The following is a 20,568-nucleotide window of genomic DNA, read 5'->3' as shown; positions in this document are numbered from 1 at the left end:
GTAGCTATTTTCACTTTTGTGCATTGTTTTCAAAGACAATGGGCTCAATTTTTGTCTTTGTGATTTGTTTTGTGAGTTGGGAATTTTCCTGACCCCACAATCCCATCTGCGATGGCAGAGATCCGAGATTTGGGATGGGAGGTGTGTTTTGGGCCTGCCAACTATGGAGAAGCTGACCCAGATGCTTTTAAAAAATTTGTTCATGGGATGTGGGCTGTGGGATGTGGCTGGGCCAACATTTATTGACCTGAGGGCATTTAAGGGTCAACCACATTGCTGCAGATCTGGAGTTACGGGTAGGGACTTACAGGTAAGGACTGCAGATTTTCTTCCCTAAAGGACACCATTGAACCAGATGGGATTAGAACAGCAATCGACAATGGTTTCATTGTCGTCTTTAGACTTTTAATTCCAAATTTAAAAACATTTGAATTTAAATTTCACCACGTGCCATTGGCAGGATTCAAACCCCAGTCCCCAGAGCATGACTCTGGGAGTCTGGACTATTAGTCCAGTGATAATGCCATCATGCCAGTGCCTCCCCTATGTGGATGTGGGCAAATCATATTGTGATATACAGCGATTTCCAATGCCACTGCTGGGAGTTGAAACTGATGAGGAGATAGCTGACCCAATATTGTGAAGTCATCTCTGACCCTTGTCAGGCCAGCAGTGAACATTTCTATGTGATGGTTACATGCTTTTAACTGTGGTAAGGCTGGTCCATAGGGAGCCTATCCTGTGAAAGGTGCCCTTGCTGGCTGCCCTCATTTCTCATGTGACTACCTCTTGTAGTGTTGATCCATTCCTGTCCTAGCAAGTGTTTGCACTGCTCCTACGTAACTCATAGCCTAAAGCCACTCATTGATCGCTTTTGCTATGCTGATGTGCAGACAGCCATAGCAATGACACCCATCCAGCACACAGATAGCGAGCACCAGTTGTCAGTTCCCCACTCGCTAGTGTCGCCCCATTATCCAAGAGAATAATATGACTTTTCACCCTATGTGAGCATGCATAACAACGCATGTGATTTGTTTGCTGCGATGTCAGAATGTCCCAAAGGAGAATATCAGTGGGGAGCCAGGCATTGAGAACGCATTACTTCAGTGACTAAGGCCTGGAGCTCTTGGTGCAGTCAGTAGGTGACAAAGAGGGACATTCTGTACGCATTGGCAGAACACTGTCCCCATCCATCACAAAACATGCATTACTGGGTTCTGCATCGATTGTGAATACCTTGAGTGAACACGTGCACCTGGATTCAGTGCTGCAAGCACATCCATGCTTTCTGCTTTCTGACAAGATAAGTGGGTCCTTCTTTAGGGCAGAGATGGCTATTGAAGGTCTCTAAGCAGCATGCGAGAGTAGGTGGGCCATACATGGAGAATAAGTATCTGGTCACCAAGAAGACAAAATGGACATGAGACAATCGGAAGGGAGATCACTTGTGTTGTTAAAACATGTATGACCACTGTTTATTCAAGCCACATTGATTGACTTTAACAAGCTAAAAGCGTTTTGGGACAACATTGAATGTAGGTACCCCACCTTCAGTCAGCTCTCCAACAGCATTCTTTGCCAAGGATATACTTCCAGCCCTTCACTGCAGTGTCTAGAATGATGAAAAGAAGCGGCAAATACTGGCTCTTCCAACTTTTCCATGAACTTGAACCCAAACATACTCCACTCCTTCCCACACAGAGGAAAATGTGCAGAGCCGGAACTGGAAGTAGGACTACCCCATCTGGCAGGTGGCACGGTAGCACAGTATTAACACTGCTACCTCACGGCGCCGAGGACCCGTGTTCAATTCCAGCACCGGATCGCTGTCCGTGTGGAGTTTGCACATTCTCCCTGTGTCTGCATGAGTCTCACCCCCACAACCCAAAGATGTGGAGGGTAGGTGAATTGGTCACGTTAAATTGCCCCTTAATTTAAAAAAAAAAGGACTACCACATCTGGGTCCAGTCTGCTATTTCTTTTTTAGCGTACATTCGTCCCGACATGGACTGAGGACTGAACATCCTGATTAATGTGTAATGCTAAAGTGACATTGAGTATAGGACTCAAACTTATGTCTTGTTGCAGATGCTAGGGGCGCGATTCTCCGCAACCACGATGGGTGGAGAATAGCGGGTCGTCCGCTCCCGCACCTCCCGCTATTCTCCCACCCCCCCCAAAATGGTGTGTCCGGTTTTGCAACACGCCGCTCGGAGAAACGCGGGCCGCCGTTTTTCACGCCGGCCCGCGATTCTCCGGCCCGGATGGGCCGAGCAGCCTGCCGTTCCCGACCTGTTCACGATGGCGGCAACCACACCTGGCCGCTGCCGTCGTGAACATGGCGCGCCAGGTAAGTGTGGGGCCTGTGGGGGGCGGATCGGGGATCGAGCACCATGACTGTGCTCGGGATGGGACGGGCCCGCGATCGGTGCCCACCGATTGTCAGGCCGGCGTCTCAAGGGGACGCAGTCTTTCCCCTCCGCCGCCCCGCAAGATCAAGCCGCCACGTCTTGCGGGGCGGCTGAGGGGAAAGACGGCAACCGCGCATGCGTGGGTTTGAGCTGTCCAACCCGTGCATGCGCGGCTGATGTCATTAGGCGTCGTCGCGGCATCATTCTTGGCGTGCCGGGCCTTGAAGCCAGGGACAAGGCCCGGTGGCCGAGTTTCCCGGTACGGCCCTCCTATCTCCCCGGGGAGGGGAGAATAGGGGGCCAGGAGAGGCTTCCGACGCCGTCGTGAACCTCTCCAGATTTCACGACGCGTCGGGCCTTGCGGAGAATTCCGCCCTAGGTCTCTGAATATGCACCTGGTGGGGAGGTTTTGGAGCTTTATGAGATGAAGCCAACAAAGGAAGCTGGGCTTAGTAAAACAGATGTTAGCTACAGGTCCATCAGGCCATTCAATTCTTATTCCATATCATGCCATTGGATTACAGTGTGGTTTAACGGTCTAGAGCATATAGGGTTAATTTGGGATTGAGTACAGTACCACCACACAGTGATGTAAGCAGGCACAGTGTTAATGTAAGCCTACTTGTGATACTAATAAAGATTATTATTATTATTACATTACCCATACATAAGGTCAACGTGGTGTTAAACAGTGCTGCATTAAGATTTAGACTCAGAGATAGCCCCTTGCCTGTACCCTTTACTATGGCCGGCCATTGAGATTCTAGGTTCCTGCCAGCTGCAGACTTCTCTCTCGGGATTTCCCGGCAGTGTGGGTCTCTTCAACGGGAAAGTCCATTGACATGTGGCTTAAACAGAGAATCCCGTCGCCAGTGAACGGGGTGGCACCGAGAAACAGGAGAATCCAACCCTATATAGTTATAAATAGTTAATAAAGTCTTACTGTTAAAATATGGAAGACTACAAAGACATCTATAATAGACACGTTCTGTAACCAACACCACCACAACACATACTTTACCTGGCAGCAAGCTAGATCATACAGCTTCCTGTCACTCGTGTCTGAAAGTGACAAGTGGACTTAGCTTCTCAGGAACATATTCCAACTGCTTCTTTTCCTATATGTGTACCTCATGAACTGCTAGTATTAAAGGCTTAACAAGAAGTCGATCCACCTATGTGGAATACCTACTGCCATTTTCTCTTTGCCTCTCAAGCCCTCGCCCAGCGTCAAATACTCAGGGGCATTAGATAATGCAACAGAGGGAAATGCATGATGTGATGCACAGGGGACAGGAAAAGTTGGAATTAGATGAGGAAAATATGACTGACTAAAGGCCTTAGAGATCTTGATTCTTAGCAGAAGAAACTAAAAAACCATATAATTGATTTCTGCATAAAAAGAAGGATATTTTCAGAATATTATGTTTCTGCAAAAGCAATGTTGAAATTCTCTCTGAATTTGTGCAACAGAGGGCTATTGGAGGAGTCCACTACTGTATCTATGGTGCAATGATACAGGACTTTGCAACACTGAAGTTCACACAATTAGAAAAGATCCTGATGCCCGAAAGTCAGATTTAACTTTTGTCACATTTACTCCGATAGCTATTGTGGAGGATCTAGGTGCCATAGAAGGTTGGCTTTTCTTGCTTCACCAGACTTGGTGAACAGGTAACCATTTCTTAGGTCTTTTCTGGATAAATTTGTTTTCCTGCAGATCTGTGGCTTTAGATCCAGCTCCTAGAACTAGACGTGTTGCAGGAATATTCTCAAAATGTGGGTATCCTGCAGGATGCCAATAGACAGCAACACAAATGCCTAGTCAGCAGCTGGTACATCTCAGCGTTTGTTGCCTAAGTCATGGATCACCTCAGTCCCAAGGGGTTCATCTCCCCAAACTCCTGCCAGTTAGGGTAAGACTTTTCACTTTACGCAATGGTACTAACCAACTTGAAAGCATACGTTCATGTTATCCTCCTCCCTGGTGCAATGTATAGGTGCTCCATTATATGGTGCCGCAACACTCTCACATAATTTCCATTAAACAATAAGAATCATCTTCATTTGTGTAATATTATTTAAAATAAACACTTGCAGCTCATACTGCAGATGTATTCCTCCTCAGTAAATTGTGAAGAAGAAGGGTCCAGTGTAATTAATCACTTGTCCTTGGATTGCAGATTGCACAGCAGGGCGGTTTCGCTGTCAAAATGGCCAGTGTGTTCCTGCAGACTGGAGGTGTGATGGTGTTGTTGACTGCAATGATGATTCTGATGAATTCGACTGCCGTAAGTAAACATGGGCTGTCAAAACCTCGGGATTATTCTACAGACCTGTTTAGAATTGATTGTTGATTATTAAAATACTAATTACACATTCATTATGGCTATAATTGCCAACTGATACTCACTTAAGCTCATTAGAGAGGGCACTGCTGTTCAGAATTGCCCTGCAGATAATATTATTTATATTGTATTTTGTGCTCATTAATCTCTTTTAATAACTTCCAATATATTCCAATGATCGAAATGCTCTTTATGTAATTCTATAAAAGCCCTTTCTTCAAGCAATTCAGATGCTTTAAATTGCACCATTCCTTATTATGTCCTTTAGGGAAGGAAATCTGCCACCGTTACCTGCTCTGGCCTACATGTGACTCTGGGCCCTCAGCAATGTGGTTGACTTCTTAACTGCCCTCTGAAATTATCTAGCAAGTCACACACTCCATGGGCAATTAGGGATGGGAAGCAAACACTGGCCTTGCCAATAACACCTACATCACATGAAAGAGAAAACACTCCTAAGAATTCATTTGTTGCTAGAATTTTCTTCTGAGACAGCAGTCCATAATAAAGCTTTCATATGTATTTGGTCCGAACTTGGGACGATGTGGATAATGCAGCTGAAAATCTGCAGCCCTTCTTCACTGCAACTCTGATCAGGACCTGGTGGAACAGCCACAAATCTGATTAGACCTCAGGCTATCTGGCTCCTTCCTTTTCATGGAAATTTCTGTAGAACCATGCCAAGGGAATATTCTCTATCTTTCCCAAGAACGGGTCAGCAGTTTAGGGTGGGATGTGGTTGGGGAGCGTCTCCCAGGCCTTTGGTTCCTGTCACACCACTGTAATGGGACGAAGATGGACACAAAGCAGGATATAATGGCCACGCGATCAACAAATGTGGGTCTAAGCCTAAATCATGCCCTGGAACTTCAATGGTAAAAGAGAGTTTGCTCGGCCATTTGGCTTCCTTTAAAAGAAACTAGGAAGTACTTTGAACTTTTTTACTGAAAAGGTCCTGATACCATTTCCCTTGGAATTGTGCGATTCTCAGGCCTTCCCACGTTGTGCTGCTTGGCAGTGGGAGGAGGCCCATTGTTGGCCGGTGGCATAATTTCTTTGTCCTGCTGTTGTCAATGGGATTTCCCATTGAATTCATCCCACAATGACGGGAAACCTGCGTTGGGAGTCCACCATCAATGGGACCAGATGATCTCGCCTAAGTCTCTGCCATTGTCAAAGCTTACATGGATTGCATTGATGATAATCTCAAAATGTTCTCCACACAAACGTTAGTGAGTTCAACACTGAAGGTTACTGGTGGGCAAATCTCATCATTTATTTATTTATTTTTAAATAAATTTAGAGTATCCAATTCATTTTTTCCAATTAGGGGGCAATTTAGCATGGCCAATTCACCTACTCTGCACATTTTTGGGTTGTGGGGCCAAAACCCAAGCAAACACGGGGAGAATGTGCAAACTGCACACGGACAGTGACCCAGAGCTGGGATCGAACCTGGGACCTCGGCGCCGTGAGGCAGCAGGGCTAACCAACTGCACCACTGTGCTGCCAAATCTCATCATTTATTTTGGGTCCAAAGATCTGTGGGTTTTTGGGCCATTAAGATCAGGCACCTGCGGTTTCTTGCCATACGGGATCGTTGATGTTTCCACCAAATTGACAATGCAGGGACACCAACTCTGTGACTCTGCCTTGACGACTTTCAATACAAATCTTGTTTGGCGTGGGTGGGGGTCTGCTTTGAAAAGACAGATGAAAATTGTGTTGGGATAATGAAAACTTTTGGTTTCCTATTATTTAACCAGGAATGTGCCTAATGCAATTTCTGAATAGTTCTTGTTTCAATACCAACTGTCTCTTTGGTATTCCTTTGTTGCGATGAAATACAATGAGCAATAATTTCCCTTTGGTTCCTCGCCCAAGCTGACAATATTTACATGTGAGTTTTTATGACGATTTTTGTCCAGCTTATTGGTTGTGGCAAAGACCACAGCCAAGTCCAGTCTTATTTTTATTTGATGTGCATGGATTGCAATGGCATTTTGGACAAAGCATTCTTGATTATGACCAGGTGGGCACCTTTTCTGATTTTTCTACTTCTTCTCCAGGTTAATTGCAGTGGCCATACTGACACCTGACTGAGATCAAATAAATGAGTGTAAATCACAGGTCTATTGCTGATCTGGAATTGGTTCAATTATTCACCAAATAAATTTTCTGAAATCCAATTCATTATTATTTTTTAAAAATGTTTCGAACAGGCTGATGAATGTCCTCCACACTTTGTGGAAGCTCTCGTATGACCCTCGGATGACGTATTTAATCTTCTCCAGATTGAGAAATTCCACCAGGTCTGCCAGCCAGTCCACAACTGTGGGTGGTGCTGCTGATCGCCAGCCGAGCAGGATTCTCTGGATTATGGAAGCAAAGACAAGGGCGTCTGCCCTCTTCCCATATGTAGTTCTGACTAGTCCAGTACTCCGAAGACGGCCATGCTCAGGCACGGCTCCACCCTCACCCCCCACAACCTTGGACATCGCCTCGAAGAAGGCTGTCCAGAACCCGATAAATCTAGGGCAAGCCCAGAACATGTTGGCTTGGTTGGCCGGGTCCCCCGGTACCGTTTACACTTGTCCTCCACCTCCGGGAAGAACCTGTTAATTCGGGTTCAGGTTAGGTGTGCTCTATGCACCACTTTGAACTGCATGAGGCTTAGCCTTGCGCAGGAGAACGTGGAGTTCACTCCAGAATCCTCACACCACCTCCGACCCTAGTTTGTCCTCCCATTTATGTCTTTATTTGTCCAGTGGTGTCCTCACCCTTTCTAACCATCCTCCTTACATGTCCCCACAGTTCCCTTTCTGCATACCGTCCGCCTCAAGCAGTCCTCCAGCATTGTGTGTCTCGGGGCCCTAGGGTATCTCGTCGTCTCCTTGTGGAGCATGTTTTTGATCTGTTAATATCAGAGCTCCTGTCCATTTGGTAGCTCCAGTCTTTCTGTCAGTTCGTCCAGGGTTGCAATTCTGTCTCCTGTGTAGAAGTCCCTAATCACGAGTGTCCCCTCCTGTCCTGACTCCACTTCTTAAAAGTGGTGTCTGCCATGGCCGGTGGGAATTTGTGTTTGCCGATGATGGGGCCATGGTGGACACCTCGGTTAAGCTGAAGAGCTGTCTCATCTGGTTTAACATGGCTACCACCACTGAGCTGGATGTGTACTTTGTTGGGGGGGGGGGGGGGCATCCATGTTTCTTCTTCTCTGCAGTGTATTTTTGGGGATTCTGGCCTCCCCCTGACGCAAAATCATTTTGTCCATTCCTTGGAAAAAGACCTTGGGGATGAACTTCGGAATGGATCTAAACAGGAAGATGAACATTGGCAGAAAGTTCATCTTGATCGTCTGCACCCCCACTGCCAGGGAGAGCGGGAGTGCATCCAATCTATGTAGGTCCTTTTTAACTTCCTCTGCCAGTCTGGTCAGATTCCATTTGTGGATCCATGTCTAGTCATGGACTATCTGAATCCCCAGGTATCGGAATTTGTTGTGGGCTAGCTTGAATGGTAGACCCTCCAGCTTCGTCCCTTTCCCGTTCAGGTTCACTGGGAATACCTCGCTCTGCCAGGTTGGGTTTGTAGCCGGAGAAGGCCCCCAAGTTCTTCCAGGAGCCTCATGATTTCCTTCCACGGGTCCTAAATGTAGAGGAGCAGGTTATCGGCATAGAGTGAACTCTGCTCTCTGCCTCCTCTTCAGATACCCTGCCTGCATGGAATCGAAGCTCTCCTTGACCTCACCCAGTCCTATTGGTGCTTCAGTTCCCTCCCCCACGACTGGCATGTCCAGTCCATTGAGGAACCGCTTCATCCCTGAGTTCCCGTCTGAGGGTTCAGAGTGTATAGTCCTTGATATAAGCCCTCAAATGGTTGGTTCACCATCTTTGATTCGGCTACCAGTCTGCCTCTGCAGTCCTGTATCTGGGCTATTTCCCTCGAGGCTGCCTGCTTTCTTAGCTGATGAACCAACAGACAGCTAGCCTTCTTTCCGTGTTCATAAAAGGTCCCCCCATGTCTGGTGGAATTGGTTTACTGCCTTCCTGCACATAGCAGGTGAAAGTCCATGTGTAACTTTTTCCTCTCTGCCAGACGATCTACAGTCAGGCCCTCAGCGTATTCCCTGTCGACCTCCAGGATGGGGGTGATCAGTTGTTGCCTAGCCGCCTCTCTTTCCTTTCTCTATGTGCCTTGTAGGCTATAATCTCTCTCCTAATCACTGCCTTCAGTGTCTCCCAGAACGCGGAAGGTGAGATTTCCCTATTCTGGTTGTTAGTGATGTACTCGCCTATGGCCTGTGATGTTTTCTGGCAGGCAATCTTGTCGGCCAAGAGGCCCATTCCAACCTCCAAGTGGGGCATTGGGCATGGCCCGTCTCCAACCTCACACCCATGTAATGTGGAACGTGGTTGAAGATGACTATCGCGGAGTATTCCGCTCTTACTATTTCTGGAATTGCCGATTTCCCAACTGCAAAGAATTCGATACAGGTGTATACCTTGTGTGCTGGTGAAAAGAACAAAAATTCCTTCTCACCAGGATGTAAGAACCACCATGGGTCAACTGCCCTATCTGCTCCATGAATGCTCCCAGTTCCCTGGCAATGCCTGTCTTTTCCCTGTTCTGGAGTTTGATCAGTCCATCAATGTGTGCTGTACACAGGTAAAGTTCCCTCTCTTAATCAGTCAGTGTGTGTCGATATTGAGGATTTCCGCCATGGTCCTTTTTATGAAACCCGAGTCATCCCAATTGTACATGTTTACCAGGACTACCAGTGCCCCGTCTAGGACATTGCTGACTATGACGTACCGTCCCTGGGTCTGTGACCGCACTAGTCGCCGTAAACACAGTCCTCTTACTAATCAGTATTGCTCCCTCCCAATCCTCGTCTGTCCCACCCAGCTCTTTCTTACCAGCAGTCGGTCCTGCTCCCTCAGGTGCGTGCCTTGAAGGAAGACTATGCCAGCTTTCAAGCTTCTCAAATGGGCGAAGTCTCTGGATCTTTTCACTGGGCCGTTAAGTCCCCTGAAGTTCCAGGCAACAATCCTGGTTGGAGGCTTTGACCCCTTCTTCCTACGGGTTCAACCATACTTACCCAGTGGTCGTGCCCATGCACTCTAGGGTTTACCTTTGTTAAGGGGCCGTCCAAAATGGCCACGGTCATTATACTCGCCATGAGGCCGGGCCTCTGAACTCCAGGGTTTCCCTTTGACCTGGAGGCACTCAACATGGCCACAAACTGTACATCCACCATGTGGGTGCGCATCTGCATTCCGTGTTTACTTTGTTTGGGGACCCTCCAAAGTGGCTGCTTGCAGCGCCATCTTGTTCCCTCGACCTGCACCTTACCGGCTGAAACCAATCTGAGACCCATCTCTTTCTTCTTCTCGTGTTCCCCTTGTGTCCCCTACTCCCCTCCCCCTCATATCCCCCCTTACGTTCCCCAACCCTGTCCCTGTGGCCCTCTCCCCACCCCCGCCAGATGCTCCCTCCCTTCTGGCAGGTGCGCTCTGGCCCCCTTGCTACCAAACGTCCTGTGCTAGTATTCTCTGCTTGTGTGGTGGCTCTCCTCCTGGGGCTGATCTTACCTCTGTCCCATGCCCATTAACTATCCATTCCCTCTGTCTCTGCCTCACCCTCTCCTTTCTCTACCCTCGCCCTTCCCTGTGATCTGATCTTTCTGATCAAAATGAGGCAGTACAGTCCCGTGCAAACATAGTGGGCTGGATTCTCCGTTCGCTGACGCCAAAATTGCGTTTGGCGAATGGCCGGAGAATCACATTTCCTGACTGAATCAGGGGCGGCGTCGCTTTCGCGATGCTCTGCCCCCTCCAAAGCGCCGTACTCGCTGAGTACACCGTGCGCCGTATCGACAGCCTCAGGACGTTGGCTGAAGCCCGCCCCCTGATGCTCTGCCCCGACCAAACGAGTTCCCAACGGCGCGGGACCCGTGTAGTCTCATCCGTCGGGAACTCAAGCTCCCCTGGGTTGCCATCAACCTTTTAATTTTGGACTCCAGCGAGACAATCCTGTTGCTCTGATCTGTCTATAGCTTGAGGGTCGTATTCCCCTGGACCTCCACCTTCTTCCCCAGTCCATCAATCGCCGTCTGCACGACGACCAATGCCTCTGCTACTGCCACCTTGACCGCGACCTGGATTCCAACCTTTATTGTCTCCCTTATCGCGGTCTGTTCCTTTGTCAGGAACGTCTTCCAGGTTGGGGGGGAGGGGGGGTGCGTGCGATGTTCAGGTCATCGGTCTCCCTCTCTCCGGGTGGCCTCGCCTTGTATGTGCGCCGACTTGTCCATCCGCTGTTTGAGTCCTTTTGCTGGCATGATGGTTCTGTTCTTTCCCTTTCTTAATTGTGGGTGAGATGCTGCTGATGTTTCAGGCTACTTACGATTAAAAGTACCTATTTGGCTGTGTCCCAGATGAGAGCCACCTGATGTGCACTTGCTCAGCACGTCACCGTCACTGGAAGTCCCTGAAATCCAGTTTAAGTTGTCCACTTCTCTGGTCGTTGCGATTCAATTTTCCCGCCAGCATCACAGCCCCACCAGCGGGGTTCTCGGCAGTGTCGGGTGGTTACAATGGAAAATCCCATTGACAGCGCTGGGAAGATGGAATCCTGCTACCAGCAAATGGTGCGCCACCGAGAGACATGTGGAAAATCCCACCCATTATTTGGTTTGCTGGATGGCGATATGGGGTGGACAGCTCGTGTTGTAAGAAGTTTCACCTTAAATTATGTGTAGCTTAGTAGTTTTTATACCTCAATTCACAAAATATACCTTTATATTGTTGCTGTTATATTTGCATTGTTTATTTTGAATGTTAGTGTAAATGGCTTGGATAAGAATATTGATAACAGTTGTAAGGTTATAAGGTAAGCAGTTACTTTCCAGGCTAAAGAACTTACCAAATCTATGCCTCATAATTCAGTGCTTTTTAACAATTAATAACTCCCTAAACGTTTGAGATGGTTGTTCACCATAGTACTCCTCGATTACAGTTAGGGCTAGATTTTCAACCTATTCATTGTCCTGAATCTAGGTGTGCATATTAAAAAAAAAGGTGAATTCTGGGTGTTGTATTTTGTATGACTAATTGTAAAATTCCCCTTTGTCTTCACTTCACGAGTACTACATTTATTTTGATTTCAGCTCCACCTACCTGTACAGAAGCACAGTTCCGCTGTGAGGGAGATGGGGAATGTATTTCTCAAAGTTGGGTCTGTGATGATGAGGAAGATTGTGACGATGGATCTGATGAGCGTCAGCATTGTTGTAAGTCTTGGATGTTATTTTAACATGTTTCAGATGCAGGAAATGTAGATGTAAATTGGAAATTTATGTATAATTTTTGAAACTAATTTAGAAAGATCTACTTTGACCCACTTTCACCTAAGTCTGACTGAAATAGTCTCAATTTGAATGTTGTACTATATGTGGGAGTATGGCTAGGGAGATCACATTACCTTAGAACCAGGCTGCCATTGGTACAGCAGTCCTGCTGTCCATTGGCCCAGGCAAGTCATGTGCTTCTCTGCCAATTGGCTGTTGCTAGTCATGTGACTCCCCGCCGATTGGCCGAAAGGATGGTTATAAAAGCTCGTACCAGCCGGCAGTCGGCCTTTCCTTGTATGACCACTGCAGGGCTCACATCTAGCTTATGAAAGCTTAATATTTGGATCCTCTCTACGACTCGTGTCAGATTGATGGTACATCACTATGTATTTGAGAACTGTTCTGGGATGCCACCAAGGCCATGTTCAGCCTTGTGTTTCTTGGAATTGAGAGGATAGAGGATGACTTGCGCTAGGGGCTGCCTAGTGCAATGTCTACTATCAGCTCCAAGATGAAGCATCATCTGCTTTGGAGAACTTCTACTGCTTATCCTAGACATACCACTTGTTGGATACAAGGTAGAAGAGTGAGTGAATGACTGGAACAGCAAACAATCCAAACACTACAAAAACTCCACAGTACAAGTAGAGGCGCAGAATAAGAAGATGGGTGTTTTGCCTGAAATGCAGAAGAATAAAGGGTGATATGATTGAAATGTTTAAATATTAATGCGCACTGATAAAATAAATAAATAGAATTTCCGTTGAATGGGGAGTCTAATATTCTGTGCATCATGGATAAAGCTGTCAGGAAAATTAGAGAGCAGGAACTTCATGCAGCTTTTAGGCAATTTGAATTCCTCACAGTACAACTTTAATAATGGTTATCATCCATGACTTACTTTTCTATAAGTTAATGTATACATTGAAAGTGTTCTGGAACAAATTATAATAGATTTCAGTGAGGATTTATAACACTTGGGCGGGATTCTCTGGTATCCGGCGGGCGGACTGTTCCGACGCCAAAGTGTGGCATGAACCACTCCGGCATCAGGCCGCCTGAAAGGTGCAGAGGGAAAGAGTGCCCCCACGGCACAGGCCTGCCCGCTGATCGGTGAGCTTCGATCGCGGGCCAGGCCACCGTGGGGGCTCCCCCCGGGGCCGGATCCCCCCGCACCCCCCGTGGACTCCGCAGGCCGCCCGCAGAGCCAGGTCCCGCCGGTACAAACCTTGTGTAATTTACGCCGGCGGGACAGGCCGAAAATGGGCGGCCACTTGGCCCATCACGGAGCGGAGAATCACCTGGAGTGGGGGGGGAGGTCGGCTACCAACGGCCCCCGACCGGCGCAACACAGTTCCCGCCCCCGCCAAAAGACCGGCGCCGGAGAATTCAGCAGCCGGCGATGGGGGCGGCAGGGCAGGATTCACACCACCTCCTCGCGATTCTCCGGCCCGGCGGGGGGGGGAGGAGATTCCCGCCCATTATTATTTAAATTATAATAATTTGATTCACTACATATTAGCATAAATGCAAAATATACAAACACAGGGGTATTTTAGGCTTAAATTAAAGCTAGCATTTTCTTTTTCTTTAGCGAACAAGACTGAAATGAGATCATTGAATTTATAGCTGCACAGAAAGGAGAGTTCTACCTTTCAGTGCTGAAAGACTGTTGAAATTGTTGTTCATAATGGATTATCTGTGCTTATCATGACAGCTTGTGAATGCAAACCGATCTGTTGTCTGTTAAACGCATGCCAAGAATTTCCAAATAGTTCCATATTGCCTTCTTTCTTCAGTATTTGGCCTGAACCGCTTATGACGCAGATGTTTGGGAATTGTGTTTAACGTTGGCAGTATGTTTTGTAAGAAGCAAAGTTAAGCAATCAACTTAGTTCCAGCAAGAACTTAAACAGAGGTCATTCTAAGATATGAAACTATAGCTTTCCTGCAGCATTGTATGTACTGTTATTAATTAATGTCCCAAGGAAGTGATTATTTTAATAATCCACTTATTCCTGCATGTTTGAATTTTTGGTGCTTCAACAGGAGGATCCATTGATATTGGAGGAAGCATTACAAACATTTATGGTATGGTGATGCCAATCATAGAATCACTACAGTGCAGAAGGAGGCCATTCGGCCCATCTGGTTTGCACTGGCCCTTGCTCCGATAGAGCACCTTACCTAGGCCCAAACCCCCGCCCTTGTCGCCATGACCCAACCTCGCCTTTGAGTAATTGAGCATGGCCTGTGGGAGGAAACTGGAGCAACCGGGGGAATACCACGGAGACATGGAGAGAAGGTGCAAACTCCACACAGTTACATGTTGGAATTGAACCCAGGTTCCTGGCGCTATGAGGCAGAAGTGCTAAACTCTGTGCCAACCTACTGCCCACGGTGCATTACAATGCATCACAAATTTAACTCTGCAGTGATACAGTATAACAGTTGCATTTTTAGGAATAGACCTACCTAATAGGTTCTCTTCTGAGATGAATGTTCCTGTTAACTGCAACTTAGAATGACATCCAGGAACCAGTTGGCCATTTCAGATGTCTTATAAGTGAAAAGGACTCACTTTGGACATAAGTGACATAACCAAACATTTAAAACAGTTATGTAAGACATGTGATTCAATGATTGTTTGGTGTGAACTGTCCATTGCAAGATTATTTCTGAACATCCTATTTGGCTCATTCAGACTACTTCAATGTACCTGTTCGTTGTTTAATTGCACACCAGATTATAGTTGAGTGCAGGAAGGCCAAGCCAGACATCTCCGACCGTTGAGATTCGCTGTTCCCGCCGGCAACACACCTCTGCCCGCTGGTTTCCCAGCGGTGGGGTATCTCCAATTGAAAATATCATTGACAAGCAGCAGGAACAGTGAGTCTGGCCACCAGCAAATGGCACGCTGCCAAGAAACATGTTGCTGGGGCACCAGAGAATCTACCCCTTTGTTTTGGTGGATGTTATGTTCACCAAGGTGAAAGATGCCAGGACTGGCAATTGAAAACTTTGCATTTTTTTGCATCGAATGTCAGATGAAGCATTCAAGTTTGGGGAAATATGACCCAAAGTTAGGTTCCTTCTATTCAGACCAAGGACATAAAAGGTGTATGAGTTTAAAGGATTGTCAGGGGCTTGACAGAGTAGATGCGAAGAAGATGTTTCCTCTAGTGGAAGAGTCCAGGACAAGAGGGCATAACCACAGAGTAAGGAGTCGCCCCTTTAAGATGGAGATCTCCCCAAATGGGAACAAAGTCCCCAAGCGAGCGCGTTTAGCCGTATGTTTCCCGCCACTCGCAGTGCCGAGTAACACATGGCTATTCAACATGACTTGCTTTAAGTAAAGGGCCTGAACGGGGAACGCACGGCCGAGGCCGCACATGACCTTTTGTTTTACAATGGGGAGCTCTGCTTGTCGGAACTCCCCATTGTAGCGAGAGATCGGACGCCATTTCTAAATGCCGCCCCAATCTCCGAGACCCCGAAAAGAATCCCTGCCCTCCCCACAGCCCGAACGCAACTTGGGAGGGTCCAACAGCCCCCCCCCACAACCCCAAAAGCCCATACCGGACAACCACGGACTGCTGGCGCACGTGCAAAAAAATGTCAACTTGGCACCTTCACAGTGCCAACCTGGCACCCTGGAGGTGCCCCTTCCAGTTGGCAGTGCCACCTTGGCAGTGTCAAGCTGGCTGACTAGTGTTACTGCAAGGGTTCCAGTCTCACACTGCCAGGGTACCCAGGTGGCACCAGCAGTGCCAGGGCACCACCTTACCCAAAAGGCATGCAGTGGGGGGCCTTCGAGTCCCCTGGAGACCCCTAAGTGTGCTATTCCATCTGGTCCCCATTTGCAGGGATAATACCAAATGGCGCACGCCCAAGGTCTCCGAGACTAAAGGATTGAATCTCAAAGCTTCAGGTACCTCAGGAATCTGCACATTAAGGTAAGGTTTACTGCCTCGCTCTAATATGCAGGTTTACTAAAAAGTGATCCCTCCCATTGTGGGCAGGACTCCCCTTGCAATGCCTCGCGGGATTGTGTTGAATCTTGCGAGGTGTTGAGAGCTGGGTAGATCCTGGGAACTAGGGTCTCCCGGCTTTCACCGTCCATGCTGCATCGCAGCGAGCTGCTTGTCAGGCCCTTGGACTCACATCGGCTGATCATGGGGGGGCGATTTTAGCACGGTCATAGATCTGAGCTTGGACTGGTCATAAGTCATCGAGAGTATCGACAGTGCAAGGGAGTTGAGGGGGTTCATGGAATGCATGGGGGGTGGACCCGTGGAGGTTTGGAAGGTTGAGGGTGAAGGAATTTATTCATACTTCCCCCATGTCCACAGGGTGTAGTCCCGGATTGACTTTTTTGTGTGGGACAAGACGTTTCTGGCGGGGGTGTCGGACTCGGAGTATTCGGCGATTGTGGTTTTCGCTCAGCGCCGCATTGGTTTGATTTGCGGGAGGTCTGACGGCCACAGTGAAGGTTAGATGTGAGGTTGCTGGCAAATGAGGAAGTGTGTGAGCGGGTGTGGGTTGCTATTCAGGGCTATGTGGAGCTGAACGGCAAGGGGGGTTGCCACAGCTGCTACGCTGTGGGAGACACTCAAGGATGTAGTCAGGGAGGAGTTTATATCAATTCAGGCGCATAGGGGGAAGGCAGAGTGGGAGGAGAGGGCAAAGCTGATGGAGGAGATTTTGAGGGTGGTCAGGAGATACTTGAAGGCGGCGGAAGCAGGGTTGTTGAAGGAGTGGCAGAGAATTCAGATGGAGTTTGGACTAGTTTCTATGGGGAAGGCTGTGGGGCAGCTGTGGAAGGCCAGAGGCGCTGTGTATGAGTATGGGGAAAGACAAGTAGAATGTTGGACCACCAGTTGAGAAAGCAAGAGGTGGTGAGGGATAATAAGAGTAAGGTGGTGATGGATCTGGAGAGCGTGAATGGGGTTTTCAAGGCCTTTTATAGGAGGCTCTATGAGTAGAAACCCCCAACCGGGAGGATGGTCCTGGATGGGTTGGAGTTTCCCAAAGTGGAGGAGGGGCTGGTTCAGGGGCTGGAGGCCCCAATTGGGCTGAGGGAGATGATGGATGGTATGGGGGCAATGCAAGCGACGAAGGCCCTAGGGCCGGACAGGTTCCCAGTTGAGTTTTATAAACGTTTTGGGGCGGATCCGGGGCCACTGCTGATGAGGGCGTATAATGAAGCGAGGGAGAGGGGGAAGCTTCCCCCTACATTGACGCAGGCTTCCAGTTCCTTGATTTTGAAGAAGGACAAGGACCCGGATCAGTGTGGGTCATACCGCCTGATATCATTGTTGAATGTAGATGCCAAGTTATTGGCGAACGTGTTGGCATCTCAAATTGAGGACTATGTGCCGGAGGTGATGAGTGAGGATCAGATGGGGTTCGTGGAGGGGAGGCAGGTATCGGCGAATGTGAGGAGGCTACTTAATGTAATCATGATGATATAGGAGGGGCAGGACGTGAAGGTAGTGGTGGCGTTGGACATGGAGAAGGCTTTTGATTGGATGGAATAGGTGTATTTGTTGGAGGTTTTGTAGCAGTTTGGGTTCGGGTAGGGGTTTGTGGATTGGGTCCGGTTGTTGTCTAGGGCGCCAGTTGCAAGTGTGCTGACGAACCGAGTGAGTTCAGGCTATATCGTGGGATGAGGCAGGGGTGCCCACTGTCCCCGTTGCTCTTCGTCTTGGCGATAGACCAGTTGGCAATGGTGTTTAGGGCATCGAGGGACTGGAGGGGGATTGCATGGAGGGTGCATAGGGTCTTATTGTATGTGGTGACCTGTTATTATATATTTCGATCCCGGTGGGCAATATCTAAACGATCATGGAGATCCTGGGAAAATTGGCTGTTTTTTGGGATACAAATTGAATATGGGGAAGAGTGAGGTGTTCCCAATTAATGCCAGAGGGCAGAAAAGGAGACGAGGGGAATTGCTGTTTCGGGTGGTGAGGGCGGGTTTCAGGTGTTTGGATATCCAGGTGGTCCAGAACTTGGCTCGGCTGGTGGAGCAGATGAAGGCAGACTTGGGGTTGGAGGGTGCCTCGGTGTGGACACCGATCTGTAATAACCATAGGTTTGCACCGATGGGGCAGGATGTGAGGTTTAGGGGTAGGCAGCAGGTGGGGATTGAGTGTTTTGGTTATTTGTTCATAATAGGGAATATTTGTGGGGCTGGAGGACCTGGAGGAGGTGTGTGAGTTGTCCAGGGAATGGCTTTAGGTACCTGCAGGTTTGGGGCTTCGTAAGGAGAGAGGTGCTATCCTTTCCTGGGCTGCTGCCCTTGGGGTTGTAGGACAAGGCCCTGTCGAAGGATTAAATGGGGGAGGAGAAGATGTTGGATATTTATAAGGAATTGATGTAGTGGGAGAGAGCCCTGGTGGGGACGTTAAGGAAGGAGGAGCTGGGAGGGGTGGTGGCGGCCGAGACTTGGGCGGAGGCCTTGCGGAGGGTGAACACGTACTCGTCATGTGTGAGATTAAGCCTCATGCTGTTTAAAGTGGTGCATAGGGCTCATATGATGGTGCGAGGATGAGTAAGTTATTTGCTGGGGTTGAGGATAGGTGTAGATGGGCGCGGGAGCCCGCGTAAATCACGTCATGTTCTGGGCGTGTCCAAGACTGAGGGGTTCTGGCAGGGGTTCTCAGGCATGATATCCGAGGCGCTGAGTGTGGAGGTAGTTCCAAGTCCAGAGGTGGCAATATTTGGGGTGCCGGAAGACCCGGACTCAATGCGATGAGAGAGGCCTTTGGGCTTTGCCACCCTGGTAGCCCGGAGACGGAATTTGCTAGGGTGGCGAGACTCGGAGACGTTGAAAGTGGGCTGTGGCGAGTGACCTGGCAGAATTCCTGAGGCTGGAGAAGGTCAAGTTCGCTCTGATGGGGTTGGAGGGTGGGTTCACCCGGAGATGGAAGCTGCTTATCAATTTCTTTAAGGAGGATTGAAGACACAGCAAGAAGGAGAGGTTTGGGGGCTAAGGGGGTTAAAATGGAGAAGACGAGATGTGGTGGGTGGTTTAGCGTCAGAGGGTTAGATGGGGTGTGGTTGTTCATTAAGTTGTTTTGTTGTTGTTCTGATTTCTGTGCGTATGTGAAAATGCCTTGAATAAAATATTTTCTAAAAAGAAAATAGACTCTGGTTAACTTTTTAAGAAATATTGGGCGGGATTTACCGACAAACCCGATGCTTGTTTTTCGGTGGCAGAGGTGGTCCTCAAGCGGGATTTAATGGTCCTGCTGTTGTCGACAGGATTTCCCGTTGATTGCACCCCTCATTACTGGGAAACCTGTGCGCTGTTGTGGGACCGGAATTTCCCGCCAGAGTCAACAGCCGGTAAATCCCGCCCATTGCTAAATTTCAGTTAGAATTGTGACTTCCCAAAATAATCACAACACCAGGAGGAGTCACTTTCAGAATAATTGTACCCATAATTTATTTGACTTGGTGCAGTGTCATTTGCTGAAGGTCAAAAAATATACTCATTATGGAATTGCCCAGAATTCGGCAAAGGCCAAAAGCGGGTGGGAAAAGTGGCATTGAATGAAATGAAAATGAAAATCGCTTATTGTCACAAGTAGGCTTCAAATGAAGTTGCTGTGAAAAGCCCCTAGTTGCCACATTCCGGCGCCTGTTTGGGGAATTGAACCGTGCTGCTGGCCTGCCTTGGTCTGCTTTAAAAGCCAGCTTTTTAGCCCTGTGCTAAACCAGCCCCTGATAGCCGCTGATAGCAAAGACAGCTTTCTCCGCCATATAGTGCTGGGCATAAAGTAACCCTCAAGGGCTGGGTCACACAATGTAACACTGGCAGGGCAACCTCTTATTCAGGGGCATAGCCTCAAAATAAGGGGAAGTAGATTTAGGACTGAGTTTAGGAGGAACTTCTTCACCCAAAGGGTTGTGAATCTATGGAATTCCTTGCCCAGTGAAGCAGTTGAGGCTCCTTCATTACATGTTTTTAAGGTAAAGATAGATAGTTTTTTGAAGAATAAAGGGATTAAGGGTTATGGTGTTCGGGCCGGAAAGTGGAGCTGAGTCCACAAAAGATCAGCCATGATCTAATTGAATGGCGGAGCAGGCTCGAGGGGCCAGATGGCCTACTCCTGCTCCTAGTTCTTATGTTCTTATGTTCTTATTCACCAAATACAGGCCTTGGTGGTCCAATTGTTCTTCACGCTGTTCTGCCTTCCTGCCGATGTGAATGTATTTTTTGATGGGTGGGGGAATGATTTAGGAATAGGGGCCTGACAATGAGATGTTAATGTATTCAAATGGGGCTCCCGGCATTGAACTTCACTGATCGAGAAGGAGAGAATGACGTCACATCGGTGTGATTTGGGAGTTCTCATGAGATTTTATGCTCCTGTCGCTGATCCCACCCAACAAAAATGGCAGCAGAAAATTCCGGCCATTGTCTTGTTATTTGTGATTGTGC

At 48.2% G+C, this 20,568-nt stretch overlaps 1 protein-coding gene across 3 annotated transcripts in view; it reads left to right on the top strand.

Annotated features, from left to right (window-relative positions):
* The window catches only part of lrp2a (low density lipoprotein receptor-related protein 2a), a 432,071-nt gene that overhangs the window by 78,134 nt on the left and 333,369 nt on the right, over positions 1 to 20,568 (top strand). For all 3 annotated transcript variants that reach the window (XM_038789773.1, XM_038789772.1, XM_038789771.1), the window contains exons 2-3: positions 4,598 to 4,705; positions 11,934 to 12,056. In XM_038789773.1, coding sequence (XP_038645701.1) covers positions 4,598 to 4,705; positions 11,934 to 12,056 — 231 coding nt within the window. The remainder of the gene's footprint in view (positions 1 to 4,597; positions 4,706 to 11,933; positions 12,057 to 20,568) is intronic.

This window comes from Scyliorhinus canicula, chromosome 2 (assembly GCF_902713615.1).
Source record: "Scyliorhinus canicula chromosome 2, sScyCan1.1, whole genome shotgun sequence".
Lineage (NCBI taxonomy): Eukaryota > Metazoa > Chordata > Chondrichthyes > Carcharhiniformes > Scyliorhinidae > Scyliorhinus > Scyliorhinus canicula.
Note: the sequence above shows the minus strand (reverse complement) of the source record. Positions and strands in the feature narration are given on the sequence as shown.